We start from the raw sequence: 20,677 nt of genomic DNA on the forward strand, positions 1-20,677 counted from the left end.
ACTACAAAATAAGCATGTGATTATGGAAGTGTAAGCGAGAATAAACTTCTTTCCTTAAATTACTTCTGCCAGATATTTTGTTTCAGCAGTGAGGCAAGTAACTAAAACATGGAGCAAGAGAGGATCCAGGGAGGGTGGATGGAGTGGCACAGTGAAATCTCTGGCTTCTACAATTAATGTGCATTAATATTGAGAAATTTAGTGTGTCAAGAGAATGAGTGGTAGGTAGGTCAAACTGAGAAAATTGTCGCCATTTCCATATGTTAAAGTGTGAAGGGACAGAAATTAAGACAGACTAACTGGTATAAAAAGGGGGACTATTTTACATCAAGTTGTTTTTTTGTCCTCTCCCCCCCCCCACCCCGGAGCTGAGGACCTAACCCAGGGCCTACCACTGAGCTAAATCCCCAGCCCCCACTCCCCCTTTTTTTAAAAAGGGTACTTTTGGGGCAAAGTTAATGTTAAAATTTTTTGTTTTCTTCTGTGTGTAGAGGGTGGCTTTCTCCTGCAGGTTGGTATTCAGATAGCAGCCACATATATCTAGTAAGAAAAGCTATTATGAACAGACTGAAGTTAGCCACTCAGAGAAGCTAGTGTGTTTGTCACTACTAAGAAACTTTTGTAAAAGTTATACATTACTGCAGATTAGAATTACAGTTACTAAATAAGACACTGTTTGAGAAGTTTATTCTCGCTTACACTTCCAGCCCATCAGGGCAGGGGAGGTGTGCAAGCAGGAACAGGAGGTAGCAGGTCACATTGCATCCAGTCAGGAAGCAGAGCATGATAAATCTGTGCCCCGCTCACTTCCTCTTCAAGCCCATGTAACGGTACTACTCACATTAGGGAGGATATTCCCACCTCTGTTAACCTAATCTAGAAACTCCCATACAGACATATTTAGAGGGTTGTTTCCATGATGACTCTAAATTCCATAAGCTGACAATCAAGACAATCAATTAGGCATCACACCCCAGCATCCTGTTCCACACTGTTCTGCAGAAAAGAAGGTTCTCTTCTCCTTCCCTGGCCCTTTCTACTTTCAGGACATTTTATTTCCACATATAAGGGGAAAAAAACCCAACATGCCACTTCTGGACATATGCCTAAGGAAATGAAATCAGCATACAGAGACACCTGCAAACCCATGTTAGCACTATTCATAATAGTCAGGATCTGCCTGGGTGGGTGTAAATCTCCGAGTCTCTATACTTTTTCTCCTAAGGCTCCTCTAGCTTCTCTCGCCTATATCAGCTCCATTCAGGTTGAAGGTCTTATGTACATTAGTTCAAAAGTCACACGACTCATCTCTCTGCTTAACTCCCAGGCATGGAGCCAGCACCTTCATTCACCTCAGGTCTGCTCCAGGCACTATACTTTCTTCCCTTTTTCAAAATAAGGAAATGCATGCTTGTCAACATACCACACCCTGACTTCTGCCTCTGGCAACTGCCTCCAGTTCCTACATCACATTCTCCCCTGCTGCACACCTCTGCCCATGAGGTCTTATTTCTTCTTACTGGTGGTAAAAGTGGTCAGTGATTTACTTGGTCCCCAGCACGGGTTGTCCTCATCCATGGTGGCACCCTTGACTCTACATCCCCTCTATCTACTGACTGCTGGAATGATAATGACAGGTACTGTATCTGTCTGTCAGCCAGTCTGAGATCCTTGAGGCACCAATAATACTCATTCTCCCACAGCCCAATGTGTCCTAGTCATTCACTCAGCACCTGTTCACAGTTTATCTAACAAACTTGGTTCCTGCTGCCTCCAAGTTGTGAATACTTCATTCCCTTGCAAAAGACAAGGTCCTTTGCACTATTTATGTGGTCAATAAAGAAAATAAGGTATAGAGCTAAAAACTACCTGAAATATTGCTGGGTGAGATCGTAACAGTTACACATGAGTGGGGGAGGTTATAACCAGGATGAGAAGAGGAAAGGCACTTGGGGTTGGTAGCCAGGGTCAAAGTTTTATTCCCTCACCTGGATGATGGGTATAAAGGAATTTCTTAGAGATCCATTAAGCCATAGGTTTGATTCTTGTGACTGTATTACTTTATAATATATCCGCCTAACTTAAAATAACAGGGCTGAAAAGATGGCTCAGCAGGAAAAGGCACTTGCCATCAAGCCTGATGGCCTGAGTTCAATCCTTTGAACCTACACGGTGGAAGGAGAGAACTGACTCCTGTAAATTATTCTCTGATCTACACATGAATGCCGTGACACACACACACACACACACACACACACACACACACACACACACAACACTTTTTTAAAAGGAACTAAGAGGAGGTTGGTGGAATGGTATCATTTAGAAGACAAAATAATGTAAATATGGCTACTTACCAAAACAGAACTCTGCCTTTGGCCTTAACTTAGTTGCATCACTAACCTATTAAAAAAATTTTTAAAAAAGGGGGTTACTCCTCCACATGCTACAATACTCAGTTTCAAGTACTATACAATCTTCCACATGTACAACTTCCCACCTAGCATACCAATCTGATATTAAAATTTAATAGCAACCTAAAGATAGCAAATTAGATACAGAATCTGGGTCCCAGCTGTACTATAAAACAAATAATACTTCCACATTTTCTTTGAATGAACTTCTTACTCCAGGAAATGTGAAGAAGTCAAAAGTGCACCTGGAGGCGTCATGTCACACATATACTCTTATAACATAACAGACAACACACCCTCAATGCACACAGAAACTACAGGTATCCCAAACTTACTTCTACGTTGGCAGCCGACTGTAAGTAAAGATGGTGGACTGCAAGCTTGTTTATCTAGAGTTCAAAACTCCAGAAGGCCTTAATCTCTTTGAGAAGTCAAGAGGGCACGCAATCTTCTACTCATTAAACAGAACAGCTCAACTCATAAGGTGAAACTGCTAGCCACACTACGTCAGTACCATCCCTCTGAGTAAGATGCCCTCAGACTCTATTCATGACCTCTGCTGGGCTGTTCCCAGGACAGGACTCATATTTTGTATTTCAAAATAAATTCTAGTCTGGAGTTCCTGATAAATCCCAACTACAAATTCACATGATGAAGTTTGTTCTAGGAATAAATTCTAGGGGAAATAGCATGCCTAAAGTGGGGCAGTAAAACTGTACAACCCAAACTACAGTAAGCTGCAGGACAGAGTGGAGGGAGAAGCATTACACGAAGGGTTACAGTTTAACGAGGCATGGTGAAGCAGGGGAAACAGTGGCCACTCCTTGCCCGCTTCACTGAGCTAATACTTCATTTCATGAACAATCTCCCCTTTTAAAACATATAAGGCAACAACTTCCAGTTTCATCAACTTAAAGAACTTCTAGTCACAGTAAGTGCAGACAATCTTCAGCATTACTGGAACCTGAGCATCACTGCTAAATGACAGAGAGAAGCTACTCTGTTCTGTCCACATTACCACCTGGGGGCAGGAATTCACATATGAGAGCAACACAATGAGAATTGCACAAGATGGTACACACATGTAATCCCAGCCCTCAGGAGGGCTGAGAATTCAAGGCTAGCCTGGACTGCAAAGTTAAGATTTTTATCTTAGAAACACCAAATTAAGAACAACAAAAAAAGTTTAAAAATAATATAGAGAGTCTACCTTTGAAATGTAGGTAAGTTTAATGGCTCCAACCCGTGATGATCCTGAAGGCAGGTTCTAAAAATAAATATTAAAATACAATTATTACCCAACATTATCTATGTATTTTATAATATAATACCAAAAACATTTGAAAATTTTTAAAACAACACTTTACAAATATACTTCATTCAATTTACATATTTACTAGAGCTGACATCAAGATAACAATGTAGGACTGTGGGTGTGGCTCTGTGGTAGAGCACTGGCCTAGCATTTGTGAGGCCACAGGTTCCAACCCCTGCAGGCAAAAAAGTGAAACAAAACAAAAAGATGACACCTGGGATAAGGAGCTGAGTCTCCCTCTGCTCTCCTGTGTACTCTACAGCTAAAGAACTGTCTGTCTCAGTGTAGCTAAACTAATATTCTTTTTTGTGAACATCAAGATTTGTAAGTAAGATCAAATTTTGTTTATGAAAGCAATGGGAGATTATTTAGAGACATAAAGAAATACAGTTGTAACAAGTTTTTTTAAAAACTATTAATTTTACATTGATCTAATAAAACTTCTTTATCAAATACATCTCTCTTTAAGAATATTGGCCTTTTGACACCAGGCAGGGAGCAGATCAGTGTCTTGCTCAGCCATCCTGAGAAAAGCTTCCTCCTGTAGCAGATGGGAACAAATACAGAGACCCACAGCCAGACACTGCGCAGAGTAAGAGACCTTGGAATACTCAGCCATAAACAGGATCTCTCCATCCAATCCCTCCTCTCAGGGCTCAGGGAACCCAGCAGAAGAGTAGGCAGAAAGAGTGTGAGAGCCAGAGGACACATCATTTAAATGGTTTAAGTGCTACGCTGTACTCTACTTTAATGCTTTTTTCAAAAATATTAACTGATACTCTTTTTAAATGGAAATGTGTTATGCATACTTTTAAGTTCCTTGGCTCATTTTGCCATATATGAAACTTTTCAAGTCTCTTCAAGTTCCCTTCCTAGTATAGATACTTCATTAATTCTGTATCATTATCAACTTTCTCAGCAAAACATAGCCACAAAGTGAGTTCTTATAATAGACTAGAGTGGATTTTTAAACTGATGGTTAGTGGCAAAGAAAGCAGTAAAAAAAAAAAAAAAAAAAAAAAAGGAAGTGGCTCCCCAGGGAGAGATGAAACAAACTGCTTATTTTAACCAAAGCTCTTAAGCACTTGGACATACGCAATGAGATGAAACCATTTGAAGTTTCTATTTCTCAGTAATTCAAAATGGCTCTAAATTTCATATGGCTTAATCTAATAGTTTCAGCAGGCTTTCAAGAAGATGTATGTCTTAGTCTTTATATTTAAGATGAAACAAACTTGGTATTGATGACTATTATACTGGCTGATAGAAACAAGATTTTAAAAAGTTCTCTTAAGCTAGAAAGAAAACTGTAAGGACTGAAAAAAGACTTTATATACAAGGTTCAGAAAACTCAATACATTAATTACAAAAAGGACAAATGTCTTTTTAAAAGTTCATGTGAGAGTTCCAGGACAGCCAGGATTGTTACACAGAGAAACACTGTCTCGGGAGAAAAAAAAAGTTCATATGAGCTGGGTATAGTTCTCCACACCTGTAATTCCAATGCACAGGAGGTAGAGGAAGGAGGATCAACAGTTCAAGGCCAGCCTTGGCTCTATAGTTTAAGACCAGCTTGGGCTTTATGTGTCCCTGTCAAAAAAAAAAAGAAAGGAAGGAAGGGAGGGAGGGAGGGAAGGAGGGAGGGAGAGAAGGAGGGAGGGAGGGAGGGGGAGAAGGAAGAAAGGAAGGAAGGGGAAGGGAAAAGAAAAGAGAAGAAAAAGGCTAGAAGTATAGCTCTCAGTGGAATAGCCTGAGCTTAGTATAGCTGGGACAATCACCGGCACCTGCCTTACACGCCGCCCTCTTATGCACAAAAAGTCTCTGTGAAGAGACCCAGCTGAGTACAAAGCTTAGAAGACACCTCCCTGCCAAGACAGACTATAATCCAAACACACTGCAGACACCCACGATGACCCTTTGCCCTTGCTACTCTGAATCCAGGAACCGTCACTTCTCCACTTCTAGGCCAAAGTCAAATCCAATCTTCCAGGTTAGTTTTAAATGTTACCATCTCCAGTATGTCAGCTCCCTCTGCTTTTTTTAAAACTCTGCCTTTTTCTGATTCGAAGTCTGTGTTTCATACATGGTAACAAATACACTTCATGTGTATCTATCTTTGTGTATACCTGTTAAGTGAAAAGTTTTGGTAAAAGGGAGAATTCTAAGAAGAATTTGCACAAGAATAAAAAAAAATAACAAAGAGTTTTATGGAGAATTCAGGAGAACCATATGTAAGGTCCTCTGCAAAGAGAGGCCAATTAAGGAGAAACACTGACAATGTATACCCTGGCTCTGCAGGAACCAATAGCTGAGATCTTGCAAAGAGGATTCAGTGCTACCTCTGAGGGACTCATGTCCCAGCTAAACACACAAGACCATAAAAGACAAGAATCTGATTCACATGTTGAGGAAAAGAAATCAACATAAACCTTTGATTTCTGCTGCCCTGTTATTTCTCCCACTGACTCAGACCAAGTCAATGAAGATAATAACCATGCAGCTGCTGAGGCAGGTAACTGCCTCCCAAGAAAGGTCCTTAGACCCAGAGGTAAAGGCAGAAAACAAAGTGTCAATAAGCTCTGCATGGACAGTGACAGAGAATGCTATTGCCCTCTAAAAAGCCTCATCATACAAAGTGAGTACACAGCTAATATAAACTGAATTAAAATATAACCCATCCCATTCACCTAAATTTCCTAGATTGTCTGTAAGTAAAGGGCTAAACCTATATGATAGAGAATCAGAGTGTAAAATCAAGACTGATGAGAAGAGCCAAAGAACTGGATTTTAGTTGACAAAAATAATAACTGACAATTTCAAATATGATACATACTTTTTAGCCATGTGTCACTCAAGCTATAACCAAACTGAAGAATGGGGAGATGCTTTCCCTTCACTGAGGAGACTGAACTAATACTAAGGTCATTTGTAACCCCCGGTCTATATAAATGAATACCTACATGTTACCACAGCAGTACAGGTAAGGAAGAATAGACTAGTTACAGGGGACCTATTTCTGATTATGTGAAGCATGGTAAGCTTTCTAAAATTCCTGCTTCATCCCAGTCCATACCATCAACACACTGGGTAAGAAGCTGGCCAGACTCACCCCTTACTTTCCACATATTCCACTGGAGCACATACCTCCATGTTTAGCTTTTAGAATAATTTTGATTTGAAATAAAGAGTTCCACAGGCAGGAAGTTTTCAACTGTTCAGCAGACAATTTTTAATTCCAGGTCTCTCACTGATCTTAAAACTGGGATTTTTTTAAAAATTTATATTATATTTATTGGGGCTGGAGGGTAGGAGCGAGGGTGTGCACATCATGGCTCATGTGCGGAGGTCAGAGAACAGTTTTGGGAGTCTGTTCTCTCCTTTTACCATCTGGATTCCAGGAATAGAGCTTAGGTCCTCGGACTTGGCCACAGTGCCTTTACTAACCGAGCCAACTCTCAGCCCTTAAAAGTAGTATTCTATTTTTCAACTTTTTACATCTATCCCAAAAATTTGCAAGAAAACAACAAAATTAAAGTCAATTTCAGTCATAGACTCATCACAACGACTGACACTCACACAATCAAAGAACTACATGTGCCAGAGAGTATCAAGTCATTTCAGTAGCTTTTCCAAATGGTAACGCTCATAGTCTTCAGCAGAGTATCTTAAATCTGTGATTACTCAGAATTTTTCTACAAGCCGAGTACTTCCAAGAGGGAAAATATACATATGCATGGAAAAATTTTAACTTCAATCAAATAAACTTAATTTTACCCTCTGAAGTTCAAACAAGAGTACAGGTCACAGGTACCAACAGAGGGAGAAAGTTAAACCAGTGGAAATAAATATAAATATGTACGATTTCAAATTCATAATCTATATCAATACTGTAATAGATACAACATCTTTATGATGTTATAAAGTAATCTTTGGTTTTTACAAACCTGTGGATTATCCATGTACCATACAAAGCTGTCTTCTCTGGTATCCAGGATGAAATACCGTCGAAGAAACTTCCCACTGTTTTCATTTTCTTCAATGTCTAGGAAACCACAAATGCGATTCTGTCGATCCACATAAGGCATTTCTGGGCTTGAACATTACACTGTAGAATGAAAACAGGAACAGTAAGCTCCTAGAAAGAAGTGATTTCTAAGTGGACATCAAGATTAGACTTGGACTACAGTACAGTCTATTCCACAAGCAGCACACTTTCCAGTGTATGTGAGACTAGTGAACAAGAACTCACACCAACATCAGACACACTGGCAGAAGGCACTTTAGGACTTAAGTTCACCACAAATGTGCACTAAATCCAACTTCAAACTGTTGTGAACAAAGAAGAGCCATTCTACTCAGTTAAATAACTCACTTGATCTCCTTCTAAAATAAAACCAAGTGTGTTAAAAATTAGCCATTCAAATTTTAATTTCCTCACAAATCAAGATGACCTACTTTTTAAGATTACTCATGGTTTTAATATTTTTTTTAAAGATTTATTTTCTGTTTGTTTTAAGACAAGGTCTCACAATATATTCCTGGCTGACCTAAAACTCAATACGTAAACCAGGCTGGCCTCCAGCTAACAAAGATCCTCCTGCTTCTGCCTCCTGAGTACTAAGATTAAAGTCATATGCCACCACGTCTGACTGATTTGTGTGTGTGTGTGTGTGTGTGTGTGTGTGAGTGTGTGTCTGTGTCTGTGTCTGTGGATGTGCACATGCAAGTGCAGGTGCCAAGTTCAAAAGCTGGTGCCAGGTCTCGTGGAACTACAGTTACAAGAGGTTATGAGCTGCCTGGTACAGGTGCTAGGATTCGAACTTGGGTGCTCTTCAAGAACAGTACACACTTAAACCTATGAGTCATCTCTCTAATCCTGAAGAATATTTTTCTTTTTCTTTTTTTTTTTTTGGTTTTTCGAGACAGGGTTTCTCTGTGTAGCTTTGCGCCTCTCCTGGGACTCACTTGGTAGTCCAGGCTGGCCTCGAACTCACAGAGATCCACCTGGCTCTGCCTCCCAAGTGCTGGGATTAAAGGCGTGCGCCACCACTGCCCGGCTCCTGTAGAATATTTTTAAATTTACACAATAATTAACATTTACTGAGCACTGCTATATGCTAGACTCTGTGGCAGGTTCTCTTCTAAGCATAAGCTTAATCTTCAAAGAGATCCTATGAACAGGCATCAGTATTTCCACTTCTCAGAACTCAAAACTGACAGGGGAAGTGAGCTTTCTAACTAAGATAGCAGGAAGCAGCTGGCGGTGGTGGTACACGCCTTTAATCCCAGCATTCAGGAGACAGGCAGGCAGATCTCTGTGAGTTCAAAGCTAGCCTGGTCTACAGAGAGAGTTCCCGGCCAGCCTGAGCCATATATGTGAAAAGACCCTGTCTAACAAACAAACAAACAAAAGACAGCAGGAATATAATGAATGCTTAAACACATATTCCTAGACTCCTATCAAGCACTCTTTAAACTGTTCAAAATAAAATGAATCAGAATAAACAGCTAAACAACAAAGAAAGATGGACCAGGTATCCGTATTTCCTGATGGAAGACATTCAAACATCACCCGTGAAACCAACATAATAAAAGATTTTATCTAAATCTAACTGAGTTACTAGATTCTCCTACATCCAACTACCAATTTACAAGAAACATAGATGACAGGAAGATACTCAACTGCTCCACAAGAATTCAACCAGCAAAAATTAAGAAACAAAGGGACACACAATCCAGTTTCTTTAGAAAGTAAAGAGGAGCTACAGATTGAACCTGTTAGAGGAGTTAAAGATGGCCCAGCAGTTAGCAGCACTGGCTGCTCCTCCAGGACCACGGTTCAATTCCCGGAACCCACATGACAGCTCAGAACTGTTTGTAACTCCAGTTTCAGAGGATTTGATGTCCTCTTCAGCCTCTGCTGTGCACTGCATGCCCATGGTGCACACACACACATGCAGGCAAAACACCCACACAAATAAAATAAAAATAAATCTTTAAAAGTGTTACAGCACTCACTCAGCATGTACAAGAAAGTAGGTTCCAGCCCCACCAGTGCAAAAAATAAAGGAAAAGAAGCCACAAACATGGGAGAACAAATACAGCATACCTCTATCAGATAACTGATATCTAAGAGCGGTTAACTATTACAATTCAATAAAACAAACAACAGTAAAATGGGCAAAAACTTAACAGATCAGTTCAGCTAGCAAAGATGTACAAGTAATGATGCTCATCATTATTCAGGAAGATATGACAGACTTCTAAAAACAACCCTGAGATGCTCTTAACGCCTCCTAGGACAGCCCAAACAAACTAACAAAGCACCTAATACCCACTGTCAGGGAAGAGAGACAAGCAAACTTTCATACACACTGCTAGGATGCAAAATGGTTTACCTGAAAAACAAGTTAGCAACAGCTTCTAATAAAGTTAAAAATACATACACTACAAACCAAAAATTCTACTTCCAGGTATTTATCCAAGTCAAATGAAGGTCTGTTCACTCAAAATTCTGTAAGCAATTGTTACTCCTAAGTGTCAAGGATCAGAAGCAACCCAACTGACCTGCTGCTGAGTGAGCACAGTGCTCTAGCTGGTGCAATGGAGCTTTGCACTTGGAAAGGGGTGAACTACTGGTGCACGGAGCAACAGAAGTCCCATCTGTACTGTGCTACGTGAAAGAAGGCAAACTAAACATGCTGTGGAGACAGAACAGATCACTAGGTGAAGAAGAGGTTGACTTCAAGTGGTAAATTTAGGGTGAAATGGAAAGTTCTGTACCTTACTTGTGAAATACAAACTGGGCACTTATCAGAGCTCTAAGGTCTACAGGCTACAGGACAGAGAAACCAAGCTGGAACTGAGTTGTAGAGTCCTTCCTGCTAGCTTAAGTTCATAGTGCAGAAAGGTGCTATAAAGGCTGCTAAGGAAAAAAATAAGGATTTCATCCACCTGTAGGCCTGTGTGCTACAACACTGAGCACCAGGCAAGATATGCCCCCTGGAGCAACAGTAGCCAATTATTTTAGGGATAACCAACCACTTTGTAACTGGATTGGAGGCCTGCTCCACAGGAAGGAATGCACATCCGTTATAACCTGGTCAAAAGTCCATTAATGGAGAGGCCAGAGGTCCAAAGGGAGAATTTACTATACCACTGTTGCCCTAAATGGACATGTTGTCAAACTACCATAAATTCACAGACTAGTGCAATTGGAAGCCTAGAACCAAGAAGTTCCTTTTTGCAGAAGGCAATCACAGTTACTGCAGAGGCTCTTATCTGGCCAAAATGCCGAGAAACAGTAACTGTTCAGAGCTCAGTCCTAATTAGGATATATACATCACCATCACCTCTCAAGACCCATTGAAGAAGTGGGGGTGAGCAGGGCGGTGGTGGTACACGCCTTTAATCCCAGCACTCAGGAGACAGAGCCAGGTGGATCTCTGTGAGTTCGAGGCCAGCCCAGACTACAGAGTGAGTTCCAGTACAGGTTCCAAAGCTATACAGAGAAATTCTGTCTCAAAAAAACAAAAACAAAAAAGTGAGGGTGAAAGGAATTAATGAATTGGAGGGAGGAAGGGAAGTGCCACAAAATATTGTCATCCAGACATGACACTGCCACTGCAATTACGAACAGCAGCTATGGATACTTTCACAAGACTAGGTCCTTCAACACTCCATCATAGACAGAGGAAGCACCTATGGGGCTCCATCCTTTCATGACAAGCTTTCCTGCAGCCACTGGGGGACTAGTTGGGGAGAATACGGAGTTGAAAGAGAAAAGGTAGATCACAGAGGGTAGTGGGGATGAATATAACCACAATACACTGATATATGTATGAAAATGTAAAAGATAAAAAATATTAAAAGAATGAACTTCATGCAAAGTAAAAAAGAACAAAGTAACTATCCCATCATGGTAGAAAAGATCACAGTACTTGGTTAGGGAAAGGACCAACTACAAAAGACTCAAAACATTTTTTTGAGGGTCGTGTTTTGATTGTGGTAGTGACACAGTTGCATACTTATGCCAAAATTCACAGATCTGTACACTAAAATGGGTAAAATTGATTGCAAGTAAATAACATTTCAGCTATCCTGAGTTTAAACAAATAGTAACATACATACTCAACAGAAGAGCTAAAATGAAGCAGACTGGCAATACAGTGTAATGTATCATCAAGAACATAAAAGATCTATAATTTATTTATATACTGTTGATGGGAAATATAAAATGGTAGGCCACTTCAAACATAGTTCTACCCTGTGACCCACTCATCCTATCCCACATATTAGCCCGGGAGAAATGAAAACATGTATACATAGAAAGATAGACGATGCTCAGAGCAGCTTTATTTACAGGCTATAAACTAGAGGCAAAGATGCCCCTCAGCAAGTGAATAGATAATAAATGCAGCACAGCTAAATGATGGAATACCAGTTTATAGTACAAAGTAATTACTGACATGCAACAATTTGGGTGAATTTCAAAATCATTATTATACTAAGTAGAAAAAAATCAGGAGCCGGGTGGTGGTGGTGGTGGTGGTGGTGGCGGCGGCGGCGGCGGCGGCGGCAGACGCCTTTATTCCCAGTACTCAGGAGGCAGAACCAGGAGGATCTCTGTGAGTTCGAGGCCAGCCTGGTCTACAAAGCGAGATCCAGGACAGGTACCAAAACTACACAGAGAAACCCTGTCTCGGAAAAAAAAAAAGAGGGGGGGGGAGATTAATAACAAAAAGTAAATTTAAAGGTTAATACAATCTTGAGGCTGGTGTGGTGGTACGCGTCTTTAATCCCAGCACTTGAGAGGCAGAGGCAAGCAGATCTCTGAGTTCAAAACTAAGCTCATCTATAAAGTGAGTTCCAGGATAGCTAAGGCTATGAAAGAGACACTGTCCCAAATAAATAAATGAATGAATGAATGAATAAACAAATAAATACATAAAACAGTAACAATTTTCGGAAATGACTGATGAATAACTACAAGTAATTTTTAAAGAATTTGAATGGCAAAAATTAATATGCATAATCAAAGTCAAAAGAATGCATTTGCAACTTATTCCACAAAGGGTTACTTTTCAGTGCCAAGAAATATCAAGGAAAATATAGCAAAAGTTCAACAAAAATGAGTCAGACACCAATAGATATTGCATAGAAAAAGATACAAGCAAACTTTGTATGCTTCCTCACAGAAAAGCACTGTAGCCTGAGGGCCTAGAAAAGGGCAAACAGAAGAGAGAAACCTCTCTGCAATGTATCTGAATCTGAAATTCTGTGAACTCTTTGAAAACATGAGAGCAAAAGCAAATCACCACTGTGTGTAATCCGACCACTGAGTGAGCAGATGTAAACACCTCCAATGAACTTTATAAAACCACTAGATGAAATGTCAGTGAGAAAATTAATCATATAACTTCAAAATATCACCCTACAGTTTTCTTACTAATCAAAGAGGAAAATGTATTTTCTCAATGGAGGGATCTTATAGCCCCACCTTTACCAAGTGTTTTAAAATCTAATGAATCCAGGAACTTGGTCGTAATGGATATGGCTCCTCTCTCAGTAGAGTACGCTGTACGATTCTACTGGTATGAAATATCCAGAATAAAGCAAGTAGATTAGCAGCTGTCTACTTACAGGAGGGTGGGCAGGAAATGAGAAAATGAGGATGGGAAGGTATGTGGTTTTTGTTTTTGTTTTGTTTTTTTTGGAGGCGGGGGTGATACAAATATTCAAAATTTTGGTAAAAATCAATGAACTTTACGTTAAGCAGATGAATTATACTGAGCCATAGCTACATAAAGCCTCTTTTAAAAATGAAATAATTATGACTGTCTTTCATCCTAGAGAGCATCAGAAATCCGCAGGGCTATTTCCTCTCCCAGACCTGTGAATGATGGTATGGTCTAAGGCTTCATTTCTACTTAAACCTGGTCTCTTGGTGAGCTCACTTTCACATGTCTAAATAGTAAAGGTTCCAGACTGTTACCTTCAGTTTTAAATATCCTTGAACTCTAGACTCATGGATACACTGCCCATACTATAGAACCCACTTACTTCCCTAACATACATCTCCAACTCACAGAACTGAACCTAGACACTCCCCTCATAAACCTGACCCTCTTGTCTTGTTCATCTAAGAAAACCAGCATGCCCTTCTTCTAATAGTTCCAGCAAAGTATCTCACAGTCACACTTGATTATCAAGTTCTCCCTTCTCACTCCATGTCCAATACATCAATAAACCCTGTTGGTTCCATCTTTTAAATACATACAGATTCCTTCCACTTTCCATTCTTGCTGCTACCTGGATTACTGCATGGACTGCCTTGATTCTTTAGTCTGCCCCACTGCAACCGGTTCCCAAACTGCAATCAAAGCAATCCCATAATTTCATAAAACACAATTCAAGGGTTTACTCAATAAAAACAGATATTTGCCTCTTTTTAGGTGCTGTTATAAATAAATATTAGTTTAATCCTTATAACAGTATTACAGATGAGAAAATCATAGCCCAAGGCCACAGGGTTGGGAAGAGGCAGGAGCCAGGATTCAAATCAGGGGAGCCCATGTCCCCTAATACTACATAGTATCTCTTACTACTCAAAAAGCTGCAGTAAAGTGGATGCCAACTTCAGCTGTTTAGTAAAATTACCTCCGAATCTCTGAAAACCCTGATGCTTTGGATGGCCTGATGATGTCCAACTCTAGCCCCTCAAGACCAACTACAGAGGAAATTCTGGGATTAAATCCAGTCACCAGTACCTTCCTGTTCATTCAAGGCTTCTGAAACACTGTCATTTCAACAGGATCCCAAGTTACTCAGAGTAAGAACCCGGGCCTTTACAAAGACCTGTTCCCTGCCATCCCAGTACACCCCCCACCCACCCACTCATTCATCTGTCATCAGACTAACCCAACAAGCTCCCAGCACAGGGCAGGGAAGGGCCTCTTAGCTCACCTTCACTTCCTTCAGTGAAGACATCCCTAAGAACAAAGCTACAGTTGCAGAGCCTCCAAACCCACTTCTCATCCCCTCCCTGCTTCATTCTTCTCTTTAGCACATATCGACATCTAGCAGATGAGGGCTTATTTTTTTACCCGCATCTTGTCTATTTCCCCACTCTGGAATGCAACCTTCATGAGAGCTGGGATTTTTGGTTTTTTTAACTCATTGCTGTTTCTCCAAAATCTACAAGAGCGTGGTAGAAGGTGTTCACAAACTCCCTTCTGAATGAAGTGTGAAGTAACTCATAATTACTGCATCAAATGTTCAGGGTTTCCAGATACAAAGCTGCTTTTTCCTCATCAGATAAAAAGTTGTGTACCAGATTTAACTGGTTTGTTTAGTTGGCAGAAAGAAAAAGGCCCCAGTACTATATTCATATCTGAATTTATAGTCTCAGTAAAGCAAGTATCAGAAAAGACATAAAATTACATGATCAACCCACCTTCTCAAACCTATTTTTCAGCTTGATACATGTACTAAGACATAGATGGATTTAAAACTCAGTCACAAATTAACATTCACAATTGCCATCTCATCAGTTGGATACCAAAAAGCAAGGCAAGACACAAAACAAAAATCAGACAGAGAAGAGGAAAAAGGAGGGAAAATGTAAATGTTATACTGAAAGACCTCCTCAGAATGTCATAGTTTTTGTTAATCAGGTGCTCTATGGACCAGAATCCCACACAGACAAAGCAGAAACATTCAGTTGTTCTCCCTTACCCATGGGGATTCAGGACCCCCACTGACACCAAGGTCTGTGCTGCTCAAGGCCCTATGTGAAGTGGCACAGTATTTCCACATAATTCACATGCCTTCTCCTTCTGCTGCACAGCACCTCTAGATTACTTACAACACTGAACACATATAAATACATATGTACAGATATATAAATGACTGTTAATATAGCAATATGACAAGAAAAAACCTGTGCATGCTTAGAACAGATGAAATCCTTTCAGTCTATAGGTGGCTCAATTTGTGGACAAAGAGTCTACACTGTACAGACATCTGTACAGTTAGGCCTGGCTTTCACCTACCTGTCACATTAGCTCTCAGGGCTCTGGCACTTGGAGTACCACCTTAACATCCTTTTCTTTAATAGAAGCAACTGACAGGGAGAGAGAGAGAGAAGGGTTCCACATCTTCAGAAAGTATTCACCACTTAATAGTGGTAGGGGTCTCCAAGATATTCTTCTTTTTTTTTTTTTTTTTTTTTTTTTTTTTTTTGGTTTTTTTTCCGAGACACAGTCTCTCTGTGTAGCTTTTAGCCTTTCCTGGAACTCGCTTTGGAAACCAGGCTGGCCTCGAATTCACAGAGATCTGCCTGCCTCTGCCTCCCGAGTGCTAAGATTAAAGGCGTGGGCCATCACCGCCCGGCTCTCAGGTATTCTATTCACTAAAACTTGGAATGTCTAGGAAACAAGGAGATTGGCGTTGCATCTTCCAATTCAGTTTCAGCCTGCATAATAGATCAAGCAACAGACTCTGCCTCCCTGAGCAAGGGAACAATGAGAATGGAATATAGAATTTTTTTTTCTTTTTTTAATAAAAGCAGCAGGACACAGAAAGGCAGTCTTAGGCAGCTTACAAGCAAAGAAGTGAGTTTCCAGTGGACTGTGTGGCAATTGTAGGCATACCGGTACTCAAGTGGTCTTGGCATTATCAAAAAACCTGACTACAGAGAAAAGGATCCTTAATCCTCTTCATCCCCACACAGGGAACAAGCTGGTGAGGAACGGAAAAGTGAGGAACGGAAAAGGTTTGGCCACAGAAATTTCATACACCAAAACTGTGCCATAGGAAGTGCAAAATCTCACCAGAAATATCAGCTTGTGTCTCAGACCTGCCACCATTAAGGAGAAACAGATAAGGGATAAGTGCATTTTTCCAGTCTTCTGACCAGTCCCTATCCAAGCAGATCCCCAAAGAGAAACAGCAAAAGGTTACAGAGTAGCAAACAGCAATCCCTCTGTATCCCAAGAGCAGTCAGACTCTGGGTAAGAGAGGAAATGAGTTCTAAACTGAGTATCAGACTGGTGCTTTAAATTGGAATAGATTAGACTAGGGCTTTTTTTGGGGGGAGTGGGGGGAGTTCTAGACAGGGTCTCACTATGTAGTTCTGGCTGTCCTGGAACTATATAGACCAGGTTATCCTGGAACTCACAGAGATCTGCCCACCTCTGCCTCCCAAGTGCTAGGATTGAAGGAGTATGCCACTACACCCGGCTCTGATTTGAGCTTTTAATAGCTGTATTGATAGAAAAACTATCCTTACTTGTGGGATATGAGGGAAAAAGAGAAAGATCCTTCAAACACGACTGAAATTGTGAACTTTAAAACTGTCTTACATTTACTGTCGCTAGCTCAGACTTCTCAATAATCTAATGGCATATGGACCTGCATAACCACCCTCAGTAATGGGAATTTCCTGACATGGAAATTCTCAGGGAGGATTTACTGTACCTGCTAGAAAGCTGCATCAGAACTCCTCTGAGATCACTCCTAACTCTGGCACTGCTAACCACTATCTCTTCTTCAAGAGGAGAAACAGAATCCAGAACCAAGAACTCACTGGTGAAACTAAAAGAAGCAAGATTGCCTAAGGGCATTATCACAACTTTTGGAGTGTAAAGCTATCAAACTGACAAGTCAAATTAAGAGTTTTATTTGGAAACAGTATTTTATTCTAAAAAACACTCAAATTCTAAATGACTCTAATTTTCTTTTACATTCAAAAAAAAATTCCAGTTCAAAGAAAGTGTGGTATAAAAATTGCCAAAACACTATCATTTAAAATCAAAGCTATTCAATTTGTCCAATGGCTCATCAAACAAATGTTCACTTAAATATATTCTAGGAATCACACAGAACCTCCAAGGAAAACTACTAATTCTTAAATTGTTCAGTTACTCTGTAATTGTAACAGAGTCCTAGTTATGTAGCAAGTTATCAGCAGGATGTCTTTTTTTTTAAAGACAAATTTTTTCTATTATGTGGCTCTGGCTGTCCTGAGTCCTGGAACTCACTATGTAAGTCAGGCTGGCCTGGAACTCAGAGATCCACCTACCTCTGCTTCCCAAGTGCTAAGTTTAAAGGCAGCCTGAACGGGATGTCTTTTTCTTAAATGAAAACATTCCATGCAAGTATTTCTAAAAAACAACTGAGTATTATAGGCAAATATCTAGAGCTACTTAATGTTTCTGCCACATGAAGTAATTTCATACACAAGTCAATCTGCTGCATACTCATGAATAGTCGGAATAAATGAATAAATTAACTAATAAAACTAAAATTTGGTGTTTCTCTCGTACCGAACCAATCGTATTTCATTATTGTAGATCTGAAATAATTTTTGAAATTTTAATTAGTCTTGATATGCCAAAAAAATGCATTGCTTGGGCATGTGGAAGGTGATTATTTGTGTATCTTCAGCTAACAGCTGGCGTCCTCTGGGTGCTTAAAAGCATCACTACCGCAGCGCTTGAAACTTTCCAGTCACAGCAGAGCTGCTACTAGCACATCTGTCCAGTCACTACAGTCCACCAAAAAGCCATCTTCCTCATTCTTATACGACAGCTATTTAGACAAGAACAAGTGCACGCCACACAACATGCCCATGACAAAGTCCGACTTAAATCATACTCATAAATTATTTCTTCAATTTCCTTCTGGCTTACAAATTATACAGGGGGAAAGAGTGGGATTTGCAATCTGACTAGGTGTGTAATAGTAAAGAACTTTCATTCAGCCTTAGGCCCAGAAGCCAGTTTTTCAGTGGGAAAGTCCACATAAAGATGTAAGTTTCTACGTTCCTGGAGTATCTTCCTGGGCACTGCCTACAGCATCTTATCCCATCTTTGAATACTGCCCACAATAACTGTTTAAAGAAAAGAATCCAATGCTATTCTTAACATCCTTAAATACTTCTAAAAAGGTCCTTCCTGCTTATGAACTCATGGCCGTTTCCTCACAATTGTATACTTATCCTGTCCCACTGTCTCAGTCTCCGCCAAACAGATGTACACAGCACCTCTTTCCTATTTTGCTACACTGCTAAACCCAGACAGAAAAAAAGATACAAACCTGCTCCTCTTCCCCCAAGAGCAACAGTGAAACTATTAGCGAACAGGATAAGGGAGATAGAAAGCAACATGTCCACATCGCTTCCCTGCAGTGGCTTTACTACAAGCAGATTCACTGTATGTCCATCGACACAGGGTTTTTCAGGAGAAACGTCATTTGACACACTGTAGGGTTTATAACACTATAAAATAAACTATTAATTTGAATTCTGCCTGATTTAATATCTTGTTTAAACGTATCCCTGCTCTTAAAAAAAATTAACTTTCCCTAAGAGAGTTAGTACAAAATACGGAATATTTAAATTTGAGGGGGAAATGTGTTAGTAAGAAGAAGAAGACGCACGCACTGTATTCAAAATGCATGTTACTAGTTTTGAAATAATAGTTCCTCAACTCCAGCTGTAAACTAAAAATGGTTTTTCATTTTTACCCGCAAAGCTTGAGTCACTGAACTTTCTCCTAAACTTTGCAGGAGATTCTTCCAGTGGCAGTCAACGCAGAAAGCATGGACGCTAGCTCCTCGGAGGGAAATAAAGCAGACTGCTCTACAGTTTTAAGATAAAAGACAATGGTATAAACCTTGGAGTGGGCTATTTGTTCCGGTCATAAAGCACACAGGAAATAAGCTTTTCTAGTTAGAAAACTAATTTACAAAGGGCAACGACTTCATTAGAGTACAGAAAATCTTATTAAAATAGGTAACAGTCAGCTCATCCAAGCAAGTATTAGAAAGGATGGGAAGGCGAACTCGAAAACGAAATGCCATAAACCACCTGTTCCTTAAAATTGTCCTCGGGACCTGACCCCAAACAACAAGTCACTTTCTGAACTGACTTGGCCTCGCTCGAGGCTCTGCCTGGCTGTCGTAGCAGAACGGGGATTCTAGCAAAGGCGGAGCACCACGACCAGCAGGGCGCTTTCAACCTGACACCACTTTCTTCCCGGACGCTCTCCCGGGAGGGTCCATAGAGAGCATCTGAAAGGGACCCCCAGCCGGCCAGAGCCGCCCCCCCGAGGCTACCCTCCTCCAAGTCCCGAGCCCCGGGTTCGGGTCCCACCCGCGTGACCTTGGCCGAGGCACTCCCGATCTTGCCACCCGCTGTCCGCACACGCGGGGAAGCCGGGCTGTACCGGAGCGAGCGGCAGGGATGAGGCGGACCCGGCCCAGGAGCCGTGCCGCTCCGACAGGCGTCGTCGCCGGGATCCCGGACAGGGGCCGAGCCCTGGCGGCGAGAGCGAGGACCCGAGGGGCGGTGGGCCTTGGCGGGCGCCCCCGCAGGGAGGGCCGCGGGGCGCAAAGGAGCCCGTGCACAGGTGAGCCCGGCCTCGCCCAGGTGCACGCGCTCCCGCGGACGTGCGACGGACGAGGCGCGGCCCCGCGCCCCCTCAGCCGCCGGTGGCCGCCTCACACTCGCCTCAGCCTCGCGTCCCTCACCCCGCTTTTCCCCTTCCACACACCCACACCCGAGCCGCGCGCCTCGCGCCCCACTTTACCGCGGCCTCCGCCCGGAGCACCCGCGCCGCCGCGGACCCGGCTCCTTCAGGCACTCAGCTGCCGGGAGCGGCGCCCACGACGGCCCGCCCGCGCACTGCGCACGCGTGCACGCGCCGCCTCTACCCCACCAGACGGCGACTGAGATTCCGGAGCGGGCACTCCCAGCCGCGGGCACTACAAGTCCCGGCAGGCTCCGCGCGCGCCCGGCGGCGTGGCGGGCAAAGGAGTTGGGCGTCTTCCTAGTTCTAGGGCGGTGGCTCGCGTCCGCGCGCGGGGCGCTGGGTCCCTGTGCCGCGCTGCATCTTGGGGCTTGCAGTTTTCGAGGACCACGAGGCTTGGCTTGGGACGTGGAACT

At 41.8% G+C, this 20,677-nt stretch overlaps 1 protein-coding gene across 6 annotated transcripts in view; it reads right to left on the bottom strand.

Annotated features, from left to right (window-relative positions):
• The window catches only part of Plekha1 (pleckstrin homology domain containing A1), a 49,673-nt gene extending 29,215 nt beyond the window's left edge, over positions 1-20,458 (bottom strand). Inside the window, exons 1-4 of one of the 6 annotated variants that reach the window (XM_028868348.2) lie at positions 20,322-20,457; positions 7,674-7,834; positions 3,625-3,681; positions 2,358-2,403 (exon numbers count right to left, since the gene is read on the bottom strand). In XM_028868348.2, coding sequence (XP_028724181.1) covers positions 2,358-2,403; positions 3,625-3,681; positions 7,674-7,814 — 244 coding nt within the window. In that variant the 5' untranslated portion in view covers positions 7,815-7,834; positions 20,322-20,457. Of the gene's footprint in view, positions 1-2,357; positions 2,404-3,624; positions 3,682-7,673; positions 7,835-19,894; positions 20,191-20,321 lie in introns of those variants that run through there. The other 5 variants (XM_028868356.2, XM_028868334.2, XM_028868342.2 and 2 more) reach the window with 5 other exon arrangements.
• Positions 20,459-20,677: the final 219 nt, after the last annotated feature.

Source organism: Peromyscus leucopus, chromosome 1 (genome assembly GCF_004664715.2).
Source record: "Peromyscus leucopus breed LL Stock chromosome 1, UCI_PerLeu_2.1, whole genome shotgun sequence".
Lineage (NCBI taxonomy): Eukaryota > Metazoa > Chordata > Mammalia > Rodentia > Cricetidae > Peromyscus > Peromyscus leucopus.